This window comes from Megalobrama amblycephala, linkage group LG5 (assembly GCF_018812025.1).
Source record: "Megalobrama amblycephala isolate DHTTF-2021 linkage group LG5, ASM1881202v1, whole genome shotgun sequence".
Lineage (NCBI taxonomy): Eukaryota > Metazoa > Chordata > Actinopteri > Cypriniformes > Xenocyprididae > Megalobrama > Megalobrama amblycephala.
This window is the reverse complement of record NC_063048.1, coordinates 19,479,672-19,499,386: the sequence shown is the minus strand read 5'-3', so window position 1 is coordinate 19,499,386 and position 19,715 is coordinate 19,479,672. Positions and strand designations below refer to the sequence as shown.

Genomic DNA, 19,715 nt, shown 5'->3' with positions numbered 1-19,715 from the left:
TATAGAGGCTATGCATCTTTGAAGAAGTTGTAATATTAACAATCTAAATACAGGAGTATAGTATTGTTCCTGTATTTTGAGATATTTCAAAATGTATGGTTTAATACAAATTATATTTCAAGTTTTATTTAAATAAAAAAACTTAATCAGTGTTTGGCTTATGATTTATGAGAAGTGGATGTACAGCACACCAAAACAATATTCAATTTATTTGGGTAATGGATGAAAGACAACTTGATAAAATGCTGGTTTATTTTTCAACTTTGTGCAATATAGGATGCTTTAAAGAGGCAACTAAGAAGTTAGTTGTGATAAGAAACAGTAAATATAGTTGGCATTTTATTAGTTTCAAACAAATTCACAAATGACCTTTTAGTAATGCATACATAGAAAAAAGAAATGCAGAAGAAAATGCAATTCTCTCAGTTTATAACACAAACACATAAAAGTTAAATATTGGCACTGAAACAGACAAATACTGCTTTAGCATGACATTTTAAGAAGGACTGGTAACTTCAGGAGTAGTTGTTGCCAAGTCCTTATTTTGATTTTCCCCCAGTGCATTTTCTGCCAATGGTACAGCTTCACTGTCAGTCAAACACTGATGTTTGGGAACCTCTGAAGGACTTGCAAAAGGAGCTGCACACATACTACATTTATAGGGTCTTTCCGAAGACTGGAAGAGAGCTTCCACCTGACTGTTGTCTTCTCCACCACACAGAACCAAACTCTGTTTGTTGACCATAATGTATGAGTCTGCGTCCTGACTTACACAAACATGTCGAGCAGCTTGGTTTGCTCTGCAGAAGTTCTTTCCACAAGCACTGCACTTATACGGTTTTCCTGTGTGAATGTACATGTGCTCACGCCAGTGGCTCTTCTGAATAAACTTGCGAGCACAGGTGGGACACTCAAATTTTCTGCGTTTCATTTCACGACCCATCTCGGTGCCCTCCAGGTTGTCTAAATCAGCAATTTCAGAGGGAGGTGGGGTGTCTTCCATCCACACCTGTTGATCGGTATCACTAATAACATCACTGTCAGCATGCAAAAGGTCCTCCTCTATTTCCTGAGCTTCAAGCTCAATAGTGTGACCATTTTGCATCAACGACACCTGCGGCTCAGTTGCTTGGTTGGTATGGACAAGTAGATGCTCCTTCAACTTGCACCTCTGATTAAAACGGATTCCACAATAATTGCAGCCGTAATGCTTTCTGGAGGAAGCACTTCTACTCATTATGCCATATGTGAGGTGTTGGACAACCGTGGCTGCAGGGTTCTGGGTGGGTGACTCTATGCCGACAGGTTGGGGAGATCTATAATCCATATCAGAAATTTCTGAAAATTCTTGGCCAACTATTTCACAGTTTTTAGCATAAACATCACCCTTGCACATTGAATTAATTTTGGGCCGGCTGCATGTCTGATCAGGTATCTGTATACCATAAAGTGAGTTTGTCAAAGGTACATACTGGGACTCTGGGTTCATAAGAAGACTTGCCTCCTGTAATAAGGGGTAAGCATGCAGGAATTTTACACCCTGCTCAAGGCGAAGAGGGTCAATAGGCTGTGTGGTGAATTTTCCAGTGTACATTAAATTAAGCAGGTAGCTAAATATATCTGCTTGTATGTCTGAAGGCTTCAGTCGAACACAGTCACTACAAAAGAGAAGCAGAAAGAATCATTTAAATCCATACCTCTTCTGAAATAATATAATTAAAGTACTCCAAATGTGAATGAAAAACTTTACAATCAAGTTCATGTTACCTGTCTTGATGGATAAACAGCATACGGAAGTAGTTTGAGAAAGCAGCAAGAACGGCTTTATGGGCTTTGAAAAGAACATCCCCAATGGCCACAGTACAGTCACAGAGGAAACCAAACTCTCTCTGAGCATTGAGACGCTTCAGAAGCACAAGACCATGATGTGCCAAGTCCATTTTTTCCCACACCTAAACACAACACAAATGAAAAGAAAATATTTTTTAGGATTTCAGTAGATTTGTCCTGATCAATCAATTTATCTTACTCTATTTTAGTAATCAAAACTATGTTTTTATATGTGAACTTCATTCACATTTGGGTCTACATCAGATACTCATAAGTTTTGACTTCTGATTTTTTCTATTATGAATAAAATCAGGCATTATATAAGTATTTAGGTGTGATTATTGATGATATGTTATCATGGCAAGATCACATTGATGCTCTCTGTAAAAGAAAAAGCAGAGAATCTATTTTCTTTGTCGTCTTAGGTCTTTCGGGCGTAAGCAAACAGATTCTTCTGTTATTAATTATGTCTGTGATAATGAGTGTACTGCAATATTGCAACTCTATTTGGTATAAAGGTTTGTCTGTTAAACTAAAAACACAGTTGTTTAATCAATTAAAAATCGGCTCAAGGATTGTTGACCAGCCTCTAGAGAAACTATTTGACTCAACTTATTATAATAATTTGTTAAGACTGGCTAATGATATAATCTCTGATCCTAATCACGTCCTGCATAATGAGTTTGAATTATTACCATCAAATCGGAGGTACAGAATTCCAAGATAAAAACTGAGACTGAAAGACTCATTTGTGCATCAGGCGATCCTTGAGCTGAATAATAAGACACTTAATCGTAAATCAAGAGTATTGTGCTGTGTTGTATAAGTGCATTGGGATGTAGTAAGGGTAGGGTTCTTTTGTGTGTGTGTGTGTGTGTGTATTAAGTGATGTTGTGAAAGATATGTTGATTGTTGCAAACATAGACTTGTTCTGACAATAAAGTATCATATCATCATATCAACATGTTTATTTCTATGTATAAGGGTAAAAATTCTAGTAACAATATCCTCAAAAACATCTTAAATGTAAAAACTTCCCAAGGGGACTACATAATGTCCTATTTCACATGTAAAATTGCAGAAGTGTGGTTTAAGTGTCTAAGTAGGTTTTGAGGCAACACGTACGTGTGTTTGTGTGTCGAGGCCCCGCCCATGTTAGTGAATTCCGAGTACAAAAGTTTCCGCGGACAAAATAGGAAACACGCGCTCACGCAATGAACCCAGTAAAACAACGTACACGTTTTTAATGAGCGAAAGAAATCACACAAATGAACAGAGTCATTAAAAATGTTAATCTTCCAATAACGAAAGCCATGTCAGTAAGAAAAGGGTCAAATCATTAATCATTCACAGACAAGATCCGTGAGTAATCAATAGTGCTCATCGTTACAAGGGTAAAAACGCCGACAACCGGTTTATTAAACACTTGTTTCAAATAAGACCCTTAAGGTGTCACTTACCGTTCTTTCCCGACACAATTCTAATGCCTTATTCAGTTTGGTTTGTTGGCTGAAAACGGAAGAAACTTCTTCACTGAAGCAGTTCGAGTCTAGCAGTGATCCGCTGCTGTTTTCCGGAGAATCACATGACATGCGCGCGCCGGATCGAACGGCTGTCAATCACAAGAGGCTGATCAGTAAATCAGCTGCATTAGAGCATCGGCGTGACGTCATGACGTGTTTTAAGCAGCATTAACTAGTAAAATGTTGAATAAATGCTGGAAAATACAGTTTAAGATGGTGTCTGTGTTGCCATGTTCCAAAAACCAGGTTGAACACATTATAGAGTTTGTCGCAGCTTTTTGTGAAGTGGAGAAAATTTAGTAGTATGATATTATGACGGAGCCGTTTAAATATTACTCGAGCTCATATATACATTTCCTGGCAATGTCAGTTGTAAACTGAGGAGGGCTATCAGTGTCACTTTCCTGATGATTTTCCATCTAAATATGGCCAAAAACGAATAAAACCTTGCTCGAACATTTACCTCTGGTTTCACAGTCAAGGCTTAAGACTAGTACCAGACTAAAATGCATGTTTGATCAATTTTAACAGAAAGCAACTTGCACTTACATATATTAAAATATGTCAGCGCCATTGTTTTGCCTCAAAATGCAGTAATGTTTTTTTTTCTAAGGCACGTTTATAAAAGATACTTAAATGTCCTAGTTGAACTAAGGCCGAATCCTTGTTTAATCTAAGCCCTGTGTGTGAAACCAGGACTTAATGAACTGTGACTTTCAGTCACAGCTTTTTCTTGGTCGCAGCTGTTCCAAGATGGTCGACTAGCTAATGACCAGCTCGAACCACCTAAAAACCAGCATGTTCCAAAACATAGCGATCAGCTAAATCTGGATTATCCAACAGAGGTCATTTCAGGACATAGATTCAACAGTCAATTAAATCCAATAACTCTCTGAACATCAGATATTGTAGCATTTGAATAAATCGATCGGAGTATATTTGTCCACAGAGATTATAAAAGACAGAACAGAAACTAAATGAGACACTATTTATCCACTATACGTGGATCCTTCAAAAAACTTTATTTCAGCTCTCAAAGTCAAAATAACAACAGATTAGATGACTAATCAATGAGTACTTCATCTTAATTTACAGAAAAACAAAATGATTTGTTGGTTTACAAAAATATTTAAGTCCTCTTGTAAGACTATATCTGTGGGTCCTCAGAAGATTACACGAGCAAGTTCAAACATCACCTTCAGAGAGAAGAAAATAAGTATTATATTGCATTTGCAAAACATACGTACAGCTGAATACACTGTCTATTATTTAAACTGTTATTAAAAATGAAAGTGAGCTGGCTGGATGATATTAAATATGTGTATATAAGTGTTTTCTAACCTCAATGGTGATCAGCACGACGATCATCCACTCCAGTCTGAGACTGTGTTTTTCACTGAGGTGATTCCTCATCAGGTCTGTCAGTTCAGTGCAGTGCTGTAACTTCTCATTCACAACCTAGAAAAACAGTGCATATTAGGATCAATGCAGCATTATTCCATCATTTGGTCAGGATAATTATGTCAAAGATATTCATATTTTTGCAAGTATTTTCACTAACCTTGACTCTCCTGTTAATATTGAGGAACTGACAGGTCTTGTCATAGAGCTGCTCGAGATCTTCTCTGTCCCAGTAGAAATCAGGTGTGATCAGTAAGTCAGAGCTGAGGTTTATGCAGTGCCTGTAAAAGTGTGATGATATTGTGAGAATTAAACAGAGCAGTAGATTATCTCATACAATATAAACCAGATAAAGTCTTACATATGGATCCTGACCTCAGGGAAAAGAGCTCCCCTATCTTCTGCATAACTTCAGCCCTGGACAGTTTCACTCTTTGTCCAGACTTCAGCATCTGGTTAAAAAAGTTTATGGATATAACTGACTCATTTCAAATAGGCACTGTTCACATCTGTGCCATTCAATATACAGAACTATTTTAACTTTCAAAAAGCAGCAAATGCTGGTATTACCTATGAAAGAGTACATAAGTGGATCTACCTCAGGAATTGACTGGATGGACTCAACAAAGTTGTCAAGAGAAACCTCCCATATTGCCAGTTTTACTGAAGTTAAAAGCACAAATGCAAGCATCAATATATAATTAGTCTCACATTGATAAAAATGTCTGAAAATGCAAACATAATCCCACCTGACAGAGATAAAGCATTGGAAAATGCAAACTTCTCCAGAACAACCTGCTCATAATCCAGCTCTCCGTTAAACAAGAAGATTCCATGATGGAGCTTTGAATTACCCCTGATCCAACAAAAACAAACAAACAAACAAAAATAAAAGCATGGCTACAACTTAAAGCAGTACCATTATCAACTTTCAAGGAGTATTACATGACTTCAGCAGTTTTTGTATATGTTGCATTAAGAAATGACAGATTTGTGACTGACTCTCCTACTGTATAATTGATTTCTTCATTTTCCCAGTGGATCAGAGCAATTTCATAGGGTTGAATTTCATGTTGCTCCAGTATCCTCATCGCTGTCTTTACCTGAGTATAAAATATCAGCAGGGCATGATTTGTAGCATGATTTTTAATTATGTGAAGAATCTTTCAGTAATTGCCAAACATCTAATTCAGATTCACCTGGCATACATAGATTAAAGGCTTAGTTCACCCAAAAATGAAAATTCTGTCATTTATTACTCACGCTCATGCTGTTCCAGACCCGTAAGACCTTCGTTAATCTTCGGAACGCAAATTGAGATATTTTTGTTGACATCCGATGGCTCTGTGATGGCTCACTAAGTCATCGGATTTCAACCAAAATATCTTAATTTTTGTTCCAAAGATCAACGAAGGTCTTACAGGTGTAAAACAGCACGAGGGTGAGTAGTAAATTACATTATTTTCATTTTTGGGTGAACAAACCCTTTAATACAACTTTTGAATAGTGTCCAGTTGATATTTGTAGAACATCTGCCAGTTGCTTCAGTGTGTGTGTTATAATAATACTTACAGTTTTCTCATCAACATTCCAGAACACCACTGAGCCTTCTCTAAAATGGTAAATAAAACAAAAAATAATTACTAATCAGAAATCAAAACCCAGAAATTCAAGTGATAAAAAAAATCATTCAGCATACCTGAAGAAGAATATTGTGCCACTGTCATTAGGTTTTGCAGCATTCTCTGTTCCCATCACCAAAACATTGGAAGCGTCTGAAAACCACATTTATTTACAACAAATAAGAGACAGCATTCAAACAAGCATGCAATGCATTCTTTTTTTTAAAATGATGCAGATGAACAGACCTCTGGGAAATTCTTTGATTTCACTAAAGCCATGAGCTATGAGATCGTGACAGAGTGTGGGTAAATGGTACTGATCTGCAGTTGCGTATGCAATGCACTGCATCATGTCCTGAAAAAATATAACATTAAATACATAATGAAATGTCATCTTATATATATATATATATATATATATATATATCCCATAAATTATTTTATCATAACACACAGTCACGCACCTCCTCCAGACTGGGCTGAGTGGTTCGCGATGGCTGTTTGGTTCTTGGTCCCTTAAAGGTCCTTTTTCCGGGCATACCTCCTTGTTTCAGTACTGATTTTGTGGCGGTTGTTGTGGACTGCAATCTCATTTGTATACTCCATGTTTTGGATATTAAATTTAAGGGAGTCAACGCTTCAAAATGTGATCTTTGAAACATTCCTCTTTGCAAAAAGTATCTATGGTGATGTAAACTGATGTGACAGCTGCTCTGGTCTTTAAGAAGGTTTGGTGTAGGTGCAATGGATGCCAGTGTTGAGCAGTTTAACCTCATGGTGCGGACACTGTTTAATCCATTTACTGTTCTGACAGCAAATCCACAGGCTTGTGTCCATTTCAAGGGTTGACGCAACCTCCATAGAATCTTGAGAGACATGCCTATAAGAATCAAACAGTGTTAAATTAGGTCTATATCAGACTAGCAAGCACCACTAGAGGCCTCTATTTCAGCTGACCTTGAATGACAAGCATGTCTGCACTGGTCATTTCTAACTCTCTCGATGGTTCATTATACAAAGATAAATTCAAGCAAAGGCAAACAAGACAGAACACGCGTCTGCTTCTTTCTGACCAGCTGACATAAAGCAGATCCGCTGTGAATTTCTTTCTGACATTACTGTCAACATAAGCTGCACAGTAACTTACAATTGATTCTGAATATTCAAGGTAATTCATTCGTCTTAACCATCAGCATACCTGACGCGTACCGTCCCGCCAAATATTAGAACGTTCGATGACAGAAACTGTTATATTGTTGACACATATGCTGCAACATTCTCACAGATTCACATAACGTTCGAAGTGATCCGGTCACTTCCTGTATTTTGGTGACGTCAAAATCAGCCCGCCTCTGCAGAGACATGTATGTATTTTTTTACAGTCTATGGCAGAGACATACGACTTTATTTGAACCTCATTATTAATATTTGGTAATTTTCTTGTCGATATAAGCAAATCTAAAGCATGTTGCAATAAATAACCAAGTTTGTTAGGTTTGTTATCTTAAATATGTGAAAAATAAGAAATCGACATAAACTATTTCACACCATATATCGAAGATTATCATTTGAAAGTGCGGACATTTAATTATTTGTTTGCTAATTTCTTTGTTTGTCCTTTCATTTAGCTTTTTTTGTTAATTACTATATATTGAACTGTAAACATATCATGTTTTAATTGTCTAGTCAAAGTTATAAACGCTTTTAGTGAGGAGAATCGTAATGCCTCTTTAAATTCAAATACTATAGTAAATTGTAGTATACTGTATATATTATAGTATTTACAACACTTTGTTAATGAATGCTACAGCATACTGCAGTATTAACTATAGTGAACTGATAAACTGTAATAAATACTGTAGTATACTTTAGTTTTTACTACAGTAAACTGTAGTGTATATTGTAGTATAATAAATATACCATATAGTTGTAAAAAACCTAGTACAGTATTGGGTAAAGTAATTTGTTTATATCACTATAGGTGTTATATTACCACAACAAATTCATTCAAGTACTTTACTATAGTATTTACTATAAATTACCATAGTATTTTTTCACCTGGGATTATTCAAATCTATAATGCCAGCAGATTAAAAATGGAGAAAAAAAAAAAAAAAAATTACAGATAAAATTAAAACTGAATGCATTGTACGTCTCTCCGATAAAAGCATCTACCAAATGCATAAATGTATGACCCATATAGACTGTATAAAACAAGGTATGAACGTAAAATACACTTGTACTAACGTTGGATCTTGCGCCCCCTAATGGTTAGAACGTTAAATGTTGTTGTGTTGCTTGGATACCTGATAAACTACATAATCTACAGAGCACCGTGCATTAGTATGAGATGGTTTGATATATCGACGTGGAGCAGCAACATAGACAAGTGAGTTTTAATACATGTGCCAATTTATACAGTGATACATTCTCATAATTCTTTTTTCATAAAATGAATCGTCGACTTGATTACTGCTTACTGCTATTACCATATATCATTTGATTTGTGTCATGATCAATAAAACGGTGTAACATCTTGTAACATTTGTAATAAAGAAGACTAAATACATGCAAAGAAGGAATAATTTAGTCTGTCACAACTGATTAAAATGTAATATGTTTTGTACCACTTTTAATGTATCTTTTCTGATCATCTAGCAATAGAGGTGCTTTTGTTGTTAATTCATAATCAGATCAAATCATAATTTATTACTGTGATATTAATTGTGAATGCTACTATTGCTATGGTTACATCAGGTTCTGTCTGTCAACATTCAGGTTTGACTGACAGCGTTTTCGCAATGGAGGAGTCTGTAATCCAGCAGCACCTCACACACTATAAACAGGCCACTGAGACGGCCCGTGAGGAGCTGGCCGCCCTGCAGGCCAAATACAACAACCTCCAATCACAGGTTCATATATTCGCTGGCAATTCAGGGTGTTTTTGGATGCACATTCTTTTTGTAAAATAACATATTTCATTTTAACAGTTCTTGGAAAGCCAATCCAAAAGTGCATCTCAGGAAGAGACTTTGAAGAGCTTAAAGGATGCCATAAATCGACATAAAGAGAAAGAGGCGAGACAGGAGTCTCTCATCAGCTCGCTCAGAGAACGCAACTACAACACAGAGCAAGAGATGATCTCCATCACCTCCTCCAAAAGCATCATGGACATGAGAATACAGACTCTTACAAAGGAGAACGAGGAGATCAAGGAGAAAATAATGGAACTTGATATCAAGTCGAAGTGAGCATTTAGGCTATGGTACACTACACACACCTAAACTTTTTTTTGTATTTCTATTTTCTACATTTTAGAATAATAGTAAAGTAGTTTGCATCTTCTCAAAGTCATAAGGTGCATTCTGGGATGCTTTTTCAAACAGATGGACACATATTTCAGCTATGAAACTTGATTCACGTTCTGATTGGTTCGCTCAGTGTAACGATTTCACAAATCCATTACCGTTTCACTTTTATAACCACGACGTATCCAAACGATCTCTGCGCGCTATGTAAATTCTTATTCTAGCCCTCAGCCTCCCCAGCACCACCTGCCTAGATCTGCTACGGGAGTCTGTCTCACTCTAGCAGCAGCAGCAGTGTACACAACACTAAAGCTTATAAAAAATTAGTCAATTAAAGGTACCCTAGAACCCTTTTTCACAAGATGTAATATAAGTCTAAGGTGTCCCCTGAATGTGTCTGTGAAGTTTCAGCTCAAAATAGCCCATAGATTTTTTATTATTCAATTTTTTAACCGCCTTTTTGGGGCATAATTAAAAATGCGCCGATTCTGTGCGTGTCCCCTTTAAATGCTTGTGCTTCCCGCCCCCAAGTTCGCAACTCTATAATACATTGCATAAAGCTCACACAGCTAACATAACCCTCAAAATGGATCTTTACAAAGTGTTCGTCATGCAGCATATCAGATCATGCAAGTATAGTATTTATTTGGATGTTTACATTTGAGTCTGAATGAGTTTCATAGTGCTCCGTGGCTAACGGGGCTAAAGCTAACATTAAACACTGTTGGAGAGATTTATAAAGAATGAAGTTGTGTTTATGAATTATACAGACTGCAAGTGTTTAATAATGAAAATAACAACATGGCTCTGGTCTCTGTGAATACAGCAATAAACGATGGTAACTTTAACCACATTTAACAGTACATTAGCAACATGCTAACGAAACATTTAGAAAGACAATTCACAAATATCACTAAAAATATCATGTTATCATGGATCATGTCAATTATTATTGCTCCATCTGCCATTTTTCGCTATTGTCCTTGCTTGCTTACCTGCATAAAGTCTATTGATTCGGCTGTGCACAGATCCAGACATTAATACTGCCTTGTCTACTGGCTTGTGTAATGCCTTGAACATGGGCTGGCATATGCAAAATTTGGGGGCATACATATTAATGATCACAGTCGGTGTTATGTTGAGATTTGCCTGTTCTTCAGAGGTCTTTTGCACAAATCATATTTACATAAGAAGGAGGAAACAATGGTGTTTGAGACTCACTGTATGTCATTTCCATGTACAGAACTCTAATTATTTAACTATACCAAGGTAAATTCAATTTTCAATTCTAGGGCATCAACTATATTTGATTTTTATTCCATGGATCCTTTTCTTTTAATAAACACTGTTACATATTTGCAGACAATATTTTGCAGAATGCAGCAGGGCAAAACAGGAAGCCACTGAGACCCAGAGAAGATGTGATGAGTTTATATCAACATTAGCAAACAAAGCCTCTGTAAATGTGGCAGGAAAGGTGGATCCTATGGATTATATTGTATCTGTGGTGAGTGTTTTTGCATATGCTTTCTTCCAATACTTTAATATTCTCCTGATCTCTTACATACTTTATCTCTCTATGATAAGGTGGATACATGCTTCAAGGACAGAGACCGGCTGAAGAACTGTATTTGTGCTTTAGAGGAGAGTGTGAAGTTGTATGAGGTGGAGTGTAAAGCCAGCAGAGAAACAGTAAAGAGACTGGCGACTGATGTAGACCGTGAACAGACGCTCTCAGCCTCTAGAGCAAATGAACTGAACTCTAACAGACAGGTATATTTCCAGATCAATAATGCAATTAAACACATACCTTTATAGAAATAAGCTTGAACTACCCGCAACAAGCATTTTTTAGGGTGAATCTGACAAAATCTTATGAAAAAATATGTCTGGGTTATACACTACTGGTCAAAAGTTTGGAATCATTAAGATTTTTCCAAGAATGCTTTTTTTGATCAATAATATTGGGAACGTTATTACAGTTTAAAATAATAATTATTATTCCTGTGATGGCAAAGCTGAATTTTCAGCAGCTATTACTCCAGTCTTCAGTGTCACATGATCCCAGCTAACAAAAATATGTTCTTAGAATGTTTTGCTAACGTTTCCGTTATGTTCTCTGAACGTTCAAAATGTCCAGTTTTTTTAATGTTTTTAAATTTTTTTTTTTTTTTATCATTTTGCAAATGAATGTTACTTTTGAATGTTCTCTAAATATTATGAAACAAGTAGTAACGTTTAAAAAAAAGTTTCAGAAAAAATATTCAATGAACGTTGTATAAACAATTTGTGCTAACATTTTGAGAACATTATTAAAGACCAGATAACTCTGAATGAACATTCTATTAATGTTACTGGAAGAATGTTTTTTTTTCATAACTTGTTCTTGTTCTTGGGATCCTTCAGAATTCACAAGAGACTTTTTTCAAAAACATTCAAAATTATATTTATTCCAAACTTTTGACCAGTAACTTATTTCACTTCATCAGAAGAAGTAAATATTATGCATAAAAAATATTTTTTTAACATTGTGACATTATTTCTAAGTATATTTCCTGTAAAGCAAAATCAGTAAGAATAAATCAGAAACATACTGTATTTTTTCAGGAATTGGATCTAATCTCCCTGAAGAAACTAAGTTTAGAAAGAGAGAACCAGACCCTTAAAAACTCCCTGCAGGAGACTGAACTGGCGCTGGCGTCTGCACAGCAGCGCTGCCGCCACTATGAGAATCTGTCTCAAGATCTGGAAAATAAACTCCACAGCTGCCAGAATGAAGCTCAGGCATCTCACAGTCACCACGAGGCCTTCATGAGGAATGTGGAAGCCCTGCTGGATGATCAGTCTCTTCCTGTTCCACAAACAGAGAATGACATATTGAAGGCACTTACAGCCCTTATTGCCAGGGAGAAAAGTGCACAAAAGGTCATTTGCATTTCAGATTATTATAAAACAGATTGCATTCTTATTTCTCAACCAATGCTTTCTGCGTTCTCTAGTCTCAGATGGAGATGGAAAGCAGGCTGGCGGAGGTGACAGAGCAGTTGTCCAGCCACAAGGAGCATCAGAGCGGCTCAGAACGGAGAAAACAGGAGCTAGTGGACAGAATACAGAGGCTGGAGGATGAGCTGCTGACTGCTGGAGTCTGCAAAGATGGAATGAATCAGGACAAACAGCAAGTGAGGAAGTAGATTTATACAGCCAAAGCCTTAATTCACATTGTAAAACTTTTCTGGCCACTGTGTCTATCTTATTTTGCAATGCAGATGCTATTTTCTGTGAATGTGCGAGACTTACAGTTCATTAGTCACTATAGGTACATAACTAGAAGAATAGTGCAGTAAATGGTAAAATTCTTTGCACTACAGACCAGTGTGTTTATAATTACAATACATTAAAATAACAGGTTACACTTTATTTTGATTAGGGTTAGTAGAATAAGTTGACATGAATCAGAATGTATCATAAATGTCCTAAAATGACCTCTTCTTCCTCTGTAGTACCTGCGGTTTGTGGAGCAGCTCTCTGAGACGTTAAAGGTGGATCATGTTGCTGCAGATCTGGGATTTGATATGAGACTTGAGGCCATTCTTACACGAGCACAACAGCTGACCAGGCAGGAAGGGACGACATTACTGGATACCAAGACACAAATCTACAGCCTTCAGAGAAAGGTGCAGACATGTAAAAAAGTGGGCAGAATTAACCTAAAAAAACTTACTTAAATATTTTGGTGCATACATTTTTGGGGTTCTGAATGTAAAATAAAACATGTTACAAATTACTGTCAGTTGTGTCAGATTTTACAAAATGTATCAAAGCAAACATTTAAAAAGTAAAATAAAAATAATAATAAAAACAAAAAATAGTGCAGTTTCCAAATGTCTAGTTTTGTAATATTTATAGTTTAATAAAAACAAAAACTAACAACTGAAAAATTATTGAAATTTAATTTTAAATTTAATTAAACATTCAATGAAAATGAAAATTCTTCAAATTTATAGTATAATAAATTTGTCAGATTTATATTTTTTATTTTCTTATATATATATATATATATATATATATATATATATATATATACACACAGGTGCTGGTCATATAATTAGAATATCATCAAAAAGTTGATTTATTTCAATAATTCCATTCAAAAAGTGAAACTTGTATATTATATTCATTCATTACACACAGACTGATATATTTCCTTGTTTATTTCTTTTAATTTTGATGTTTATAACTGACAACTAAGGAAAATCCCAAATTCAGTATCTCAGAAAATTAGAATATTGTGAAAAGGTTCAATATTGAAGACACCTGGTGCCACACTCTAATCAGCTAATTAACTCAAAACACCTGCAAAGGCCTTTAAATGGTGGTGACTGCTGACTTGACAGTTGTCCAAAAGACGACCATTGACACCTTGCACAAGGAGGGCAAGACACAAAAGGTCATTGCAAAAGAGGCTGGCTGTTCACAGAGCTCTGTGTCCAAGCACATTAATAGAGAGGCGAAGGGAAGGAAAAGATGTGGGAGAAAAAAGTGTACAAGCAATAGGGATAACCGCACCCTGGAGAGGATTGTGAAACAAAACACATTCAAAAATGTGGGGGAGATTCACAAAGAGTGGACTGCAGCTGGAGTCAGTGCCTCAAGAACCACTACGCACAGACGTATGCAAGACATGGGTTTCAGCTGTCGCATTCCTTGTGTCAAGCCACTCTTGAACAACAGACAGCATCAGAAGCGTCTCGCCTGGGCTAAAGACAAAAAGGACTGGACTGCTGCTGAGTGGTCCAAAGTTATGTTCTCTGATGAAAGTAAATTTTGCATTTCCTTTGGAAATCAGGGTCCCAGAGTCTGGAGGAAGAGAGGAGAGGCACACAATCCACGTTGCTTGAGGTCCAGTGTAAAGTTTCCACAGTCAGTGATGGTTTGGGGTGCCATGTCATCTGCTGGTGTTGGTCCACTGTGTTTTCTGAGGTCCAAGGTCAATGCAGCCGTATACCAGGAAGTTTTAGAGCACTTCATGCTTCCTGCTGCTGACCAACTTTATGGAGATGCAGATTTCATTTTCCAACAGGACTTGGCACCTGCACACAGTGCCAAAGCTACCAGTACCTGGTTTAAGGACCATGGTATCCCTGTTCTTAATTGGCCAGCAAACTCGCCTGACTCGCTAGAAAATCTATGGGGTATTGTGAAGAGGATCATGCGATATGCCAGACCCAACAATACAGAAAAGCTGAAGGCCACTATCAGAGCAACCTGGGCTCTCATAACACCTGAGCAGTGCCACAGACTGATCGACTCCATGCCACGCCGCATTGCTGCAGTAATTCAGGCAAAAGGAGCCCCAACTAAGTATTGAGTGCTGTACATGCTCATACTTTTCATGTTCATACTTTTCAGTTGGCCAAGATTTCTAAAAATCCTTTCTTTGTATTGGTCTGAAGTAATATTCTAATTTTCTGAGATACTGAATTTGGGATTTTCCTTGTCAGTTATAATCATCAAAATTAAAAGAAATAAACATTTGAAATATGTCAGTCTGTGTGTAATGAATGAATATAATATACAAGTTTCACTTTTTGAATGGAATTAGTGAAATAAATAAACTTTTTGATGATATTCTAATTATATGACCAGCACCTGTATATATGAAACTCTAGATGGTGCAGGCTGATAGGTTCTTAACTCAATCTGCTTGCAATCGCATCATTCTCTATAGGGCACAGCTGATTGGTTCCTGCTGTATCAGTAGCCAATGAGCTCGCTGCTCAACCTTCAAATACTTGGTCAGCATTTGCTGCAGCAGTTGTAGTGCGCTTTCAGAAATCCTCCCCCTTCCCCAGCTCCACCTGTATAGATATGCTTCAGGTACTTCATGTATGGTATATTGTGCAGCAGCAGCATGTCTTACTTGCTCACAGCAGCATGTCGTGTATGCATTGGCAGTAGCAAGTCTCATACTTACTCTGCAGCAGCAGCAGCAGCAGCAATAACAGCAGCAACAGCATAGCAAATCTATTCTACCAGGACCAAACATATCAACATTGTCACATCCATTTCAGTTTCCATTTCAAACACTCAAGAGTTGTCATGACAGAAATGCAAATCTTAAATATAATTCTTTATCTAATTTTTAAATAATAACCATAACCTAATATTATTTGATTATTATAATTGGTTATCATTTCCATCCATGGCAACAGCTTAAAGAACATAAGGAGCGTTCAGGAAGTAAAGACCTTCACCTGGAGCTGCTGAGGAGGAAGGTGGTGCAGCTGGAGGAGGAGAAGAGGAGCCGTTCAGCTCTGGCAGTGGAGAAGGATGATGCTGCTCTGGCCTGTAAGAAGCTCCAGAAGCGGGTGGATCGACTGCAGGCAGAGCTGAGCACCTTACGTTTCTCCAACACGGAGCTGAAAGTCCAGCTGTCCCACACCAATGAGCTCAAGGTACAGGGAAGAGCCCTGGCCCACAGAGTCAGACCCTCCCCAAACAGAGCCATTTCAGCATAAAATACAAAAACAAAGATCATTTTTAATAAAAGTTTATCTTAAGATCTTAAGAATGCTTTGAGGGCATGTGAAATTGCATGAATATACAGTAAAAATGACTTGTTTCTCTGTATAGGGTTCTTGATTTGACATTAAGTTTCTTTGGAGATTAGACATGCTCCTATAAGTTCTTCAGATCAGTGTTTTAGTTTCTGAATTTATGTACTAATAAGATGTACTTTGATTACAATTCAAGTTGCTTTGTATTAAAGCATCTGCCAAATGCATAAATGTAAATGATTTAAATCAACCCTTTATGTTTAAACTAAGTTGCAAAAGAACAGAAGTAATGACAGATCTTTTCTTTCATATTGTGACGTACAACTGAGTGAATCGAATTATCGAAAATGAAATGGATTATCACCGGAAGACTGAGTTATTGCATTTTGATTAAGATTTATCAGATCAAAACAATCATTAAAAGATGAAACACGCATGGATGAATTGTTCACAATAAGATCAATAACATTAAAATAGATTGGGTGAATTGCATAAATGCTCAGTTTCTGCTGTCTTTGGTGCAACAAGATCAAAGTGATGGAACAAACCCAAACCATAGAGGAGCAGAGTAAGAATCTGGGAAAGCTTGAGAAGAACAAGGTAAAGACTGAGAAGAAGCTGACCACTGTCAAGTCAGAGCTGCAAAACCAGGAACTCAGATCCAGAGATGAGATCCAACAAGCCCAAAGACTCCTGGACACACAATCTAGTGCCATTGCAGATCTTACTCACAGTGAGAAACAGGTACAGTGTGACTTAAGACCACATATCTGCATGTAAAAATTCCTGATGCAAAGTTTTGAATGGTAATATAACTCAGCAAAAAAGAAACATCCTCTCACTTTCAACTGCTTATGTAAATATTTGTTTGAACATAGAAAGATTGTGCAACTGAGACATAAACTGAACAAATTTCACAGACATTTGATGAACAGAGGGGTGTCAATATCAAAAGTAACAGTATGTGGTGTGGCACCAGCTGCTTTAAGTTCTACAGATCATCTCATTCTCATGGACTGCAGCAGATCTGCCAGTTCTTGCTGTGAGAAGTTACTCCACTCTTCCACCAAGAACTTGCAAGTTCTCAAACACATCTCTGTGGACACATGGTTACACGTGGTTTGGCACTGCAAGGACAATCAGCTGTCCTTCCTGTTTGCCTGTAGCACTGTCTTAGAAGTCTTACATTACAGACATTGCAGTTTATTGCTCTGTTCATCTGCAGTCCTCAGATGGATATCTCCTGGTGTTTTGCAGAGTCATTAGAAAGGTCTCTTTAGTGTCTTAAGTTATTGTAACTGTGACTTTTAATTGTCTACCGCCTGTAAACTGTTGTCTTAAGGACTGTTCCACAGGTGCATTTGCTATAATTGTTAATGGTTCACTGAACAAGCATGAAAAACATTGTTCAAATTATCTTTAAAATACAGTATCCTTAAAAAGGGGGACGTTTCTTTTTTTGCTGAGTTATGAACATGGAAATGCATTGACATTGTTAAAAGTAACTAGTATGCTTGTACATTGCAGTTGCTGGACTTCTACACTGTGGTTTCTCAGATGTTGGGTGTTGACTGCACAGGCTGTGTGCCAAACTATGAAGTTCTCAGAAGGCTGGAGGTTCTGCTCCAAACACGTCACTGTCACTGTACTGCTCATCTACACCAGCATCACACGCCTCGCATCTGGGAAACTCCAGTTTCCTCTGTAAACGTTGCTCATTCACATGAGTCCAAACCCCAGGCTCTGCCAGCTCCCCCTAGTACAACATCTGAGACACCAACGGCCCACGGTGATAATAACCTATAGTTTAATGTTCATCCTACTTTAGCTGCACAGCCTGAATATCATATGGATTAGATTCTGATGTTCTGGTATCACCAAAAGGCTTCTTAACTAGCATAATTTCATGGTTAAACAGCTTTAACAAGTTATGATGAACAGCATGGCTACACTAGTCCATCAGATAGACCAGCACCAAACCAGCTGGTCTAAGATGGCTGTTTCTGAAGGTTAAGAAATATTTCCAGTTTTAGCTGGTAAGCATGTGCCAGTTAACCCCTGCTGGTAGATTCTTTAAAGGATTAGTTCACTTTAAAATGAAATTTCCCTCAAGATTTACTCACCCTCAAGCCATCCTAGGTTTATATGACTTTCTTCTTTCTGATGAACACAGTCGGAGTTATATTAATAAACATCCTGATGCATCCAAGCTTTATAATGGCGGTGAATGTGGCCAACGAGTTTGAAGCTCAACGAAGTGCATCCATCCATCATAAACATACTCCACACACCTCCAGCGGTTAATAAAGGCCTTCTGAAGTGAAACATTTGTGTAAGTATCCACATTTAACAAGTTATAAAGTAAAATATCTAGCTTCCAGACCGCCTTCCATATTCAACTTATGAAGAAAGTGCAAAACTCTCACAGTTCAAACAGCTTGCGCTACATCCTATGCCTTCAGTTACGCTTTTTTCATAAGTTGAATATAGAAGGCGGCCTGGCGGAAGCTGGATACTGTACTTTATAACTTGTTAAATATGGATATTTTTCCTCACACAAATGCACTGCTTTGCTTCAAAAGGCCTTTATTTACCATGTCGAGTATGTGTATGATAGATGGAAGCACTTTCTTGAGCTTCAAACTTGTTGGTCCCGTTCACTGCCATTATAAAGCTTGGACGCATCAGGATATTTATTAATATAACGCCAATTGTGTTCATCAGAAAGAACAAAGTCATATACACCTAGGATGGCTTGAGGGTGAGCAAATCTTGGGGTACTTTTCATTTTAAAGTGAATTAATCCTTTAACTACACCTTTCTGGGAGCAAAATGTGTTTCAAAAAAACAAAAAAAACTAGCCATGTCTTTTTGACAAAAGGGTAAAATGAAATACCTAGTTCAGTCAATGAAAATGTGCTGCTGATTGGCTGTCTTGTGGCTGGTTCAGCAGCCAATCAGCCACTTTTTTCTATCTAGGCTAGCCATATATATTTTGCTCCGACCAGGTAGCATTAGACTGCGTGCTCGTCTTAACCCTCCTCCACCCCAGCACCACTTGTTTAGATCTGCTACAGGGTCTCTTATTTGCAGCAGCACTTTCACTGTCACTTTGTGTCTTACGGAGCAAGTCTTCATACTTGCTCTGTAGCAAGTTTTATCAGGGTCTGTGTACTTGCCTGCAGTGTAGCAGATCTAGTCTGCCAAAACCAAAAATATTAACATTAATGGTGCACTAGAATTAAAAATTGAATTTACCTTGGCATAGTTAAATAACAAGAGTTCAGTACATGTAAATGACATACAGTGAGTCTCAAACTCCATTGTTTCCTCCTTCTTATATAAATCTCATTTGTTCAAAAGACCTCTGAAGAACAGGCGAATCTCAACATAACACCGACTGTTACGTAACAGTGTGTAATTTTAGCTTTAGCCACGGAGCACTATGAAACTCATTCAGAATCAAATGTAAAC

The 19,715-nt window shown here is 37.2% G+C and overlaps 3 protein-coding genes across 5 annotated transcripts; 1 reads left to right on the top strand and 2 right to left on the bottom strand.

The window, feature by feature from the left end:
- Positions 1 to 234: 234 nt before the first annotated feature.
- zbtb2a (zinc finger and BTB domain containing 2a) lies at positions 235 to 3,457 on the bottom strand. The gene is made up of 3 exons (XM_048191043.1): positions 3,291 to 3,457; positions 1,768 to 1,952; positions 235 to 1,658 (listed from the first exon to the last, which is right to left on the bottom strand). The coding sequence occupies exons 1-3, from the start codon at positions 3,420 to 3,422 to the stop codon at positions 497 to 499; spliced, it is 1,479 nt and encodes a 492-aa protein (XP_048047000.1). The 5' UTR covers positions 3,423 to 3,457; the 3' UTR covers positions 235 to 496.
- An 884-nt stretch (positions 3,458 to 4,341) lies between these two features.
- rmnd1 (required for meiotic nuclear division 1 homolog) lies at positions 4,342 to 7,727 on the bottom strand. Of its 3 annotated transcripts, none has more exons than XM_048191044.1 (12): positions 7,575 to 7,727; positions 6,841 to 7,256; positions 6,623 to 6,731; positions 6,454 to 6,529; positions 6,327 to 6,366; positions 5,757 to 5,857; positions 5,504 to 5,610; positions 5,353 to 5,417; positions 5,130 to 5,206; positions 4,915 to 5,035; positions 4,695 to 4,811; positions 4,342 to 4,549 (listed from the first exon to the last, which is right to left on the bottom strand). In XM_048191044.1, the coding sequence occupies exons 2-12, from the start codon at positions 7,252 to 7,254 to the stop codon at positions 4,517 to 4,519; spliced, it is 1,260 nt and encodes a 419-aa protein (XP_048047001.1). In that variant the 5' UTR covers positions 7,255 to 7,256; positions 7,575 to 7,727; the 3' UTR covers positions 4,342 to 4,516. The 3 variants fall into 3 exon arrangements, 2 of the variants coding, with proteins under 2 accessions (XP_048047001.1, XP_048047002.1); XM_048191045.1 differs by having other exon boundaries at positions 7,524 to 7,698; XR_007184948.1 differs by lacking the exon at positions 4,342 to 4,549 and having other exon boundaries at positions 4,784 to 4,811; positions 5,116 to 5,206.
- An 881-nt stretch (positions 7,728 to 8,608) lies between these two features.
- On the top strand, positions 8,609 to 18,374 carry ccdc170 (coiled-coil domain containing 170). Its single transcript, XM_048191041.1, has 11 exons — positions 8,609 to 8,765; positions 9,155 to 9,288; positions 9,367 to 9,623; positions 11,047 to 11,191; positions 11,272 to 11,457; positions 12,292 to 12,609; positions 12,684 to 12,863; positions 13,185 to 13,358; positions 15,897 to 16,139; positions 16,770 to 16,985; positions 17,769 to 18,374. Exons 2-11 carry the CDS (start codon positions 9,178 to 9,180, stop codon positions 18,045 to 18,047), a joined length of 2,109 nt encoding a protein of 702 aa, XP_048046998.1. The 5' UTR covers positions 8,609 to 8,765; positions 9,155 to 9,177; the 3' UTR covers positions 18,048 to 18,374.
- The last annotated feature ends 1,341 nt before the right edge of the window (positions 18,375 to 19,715 follow it).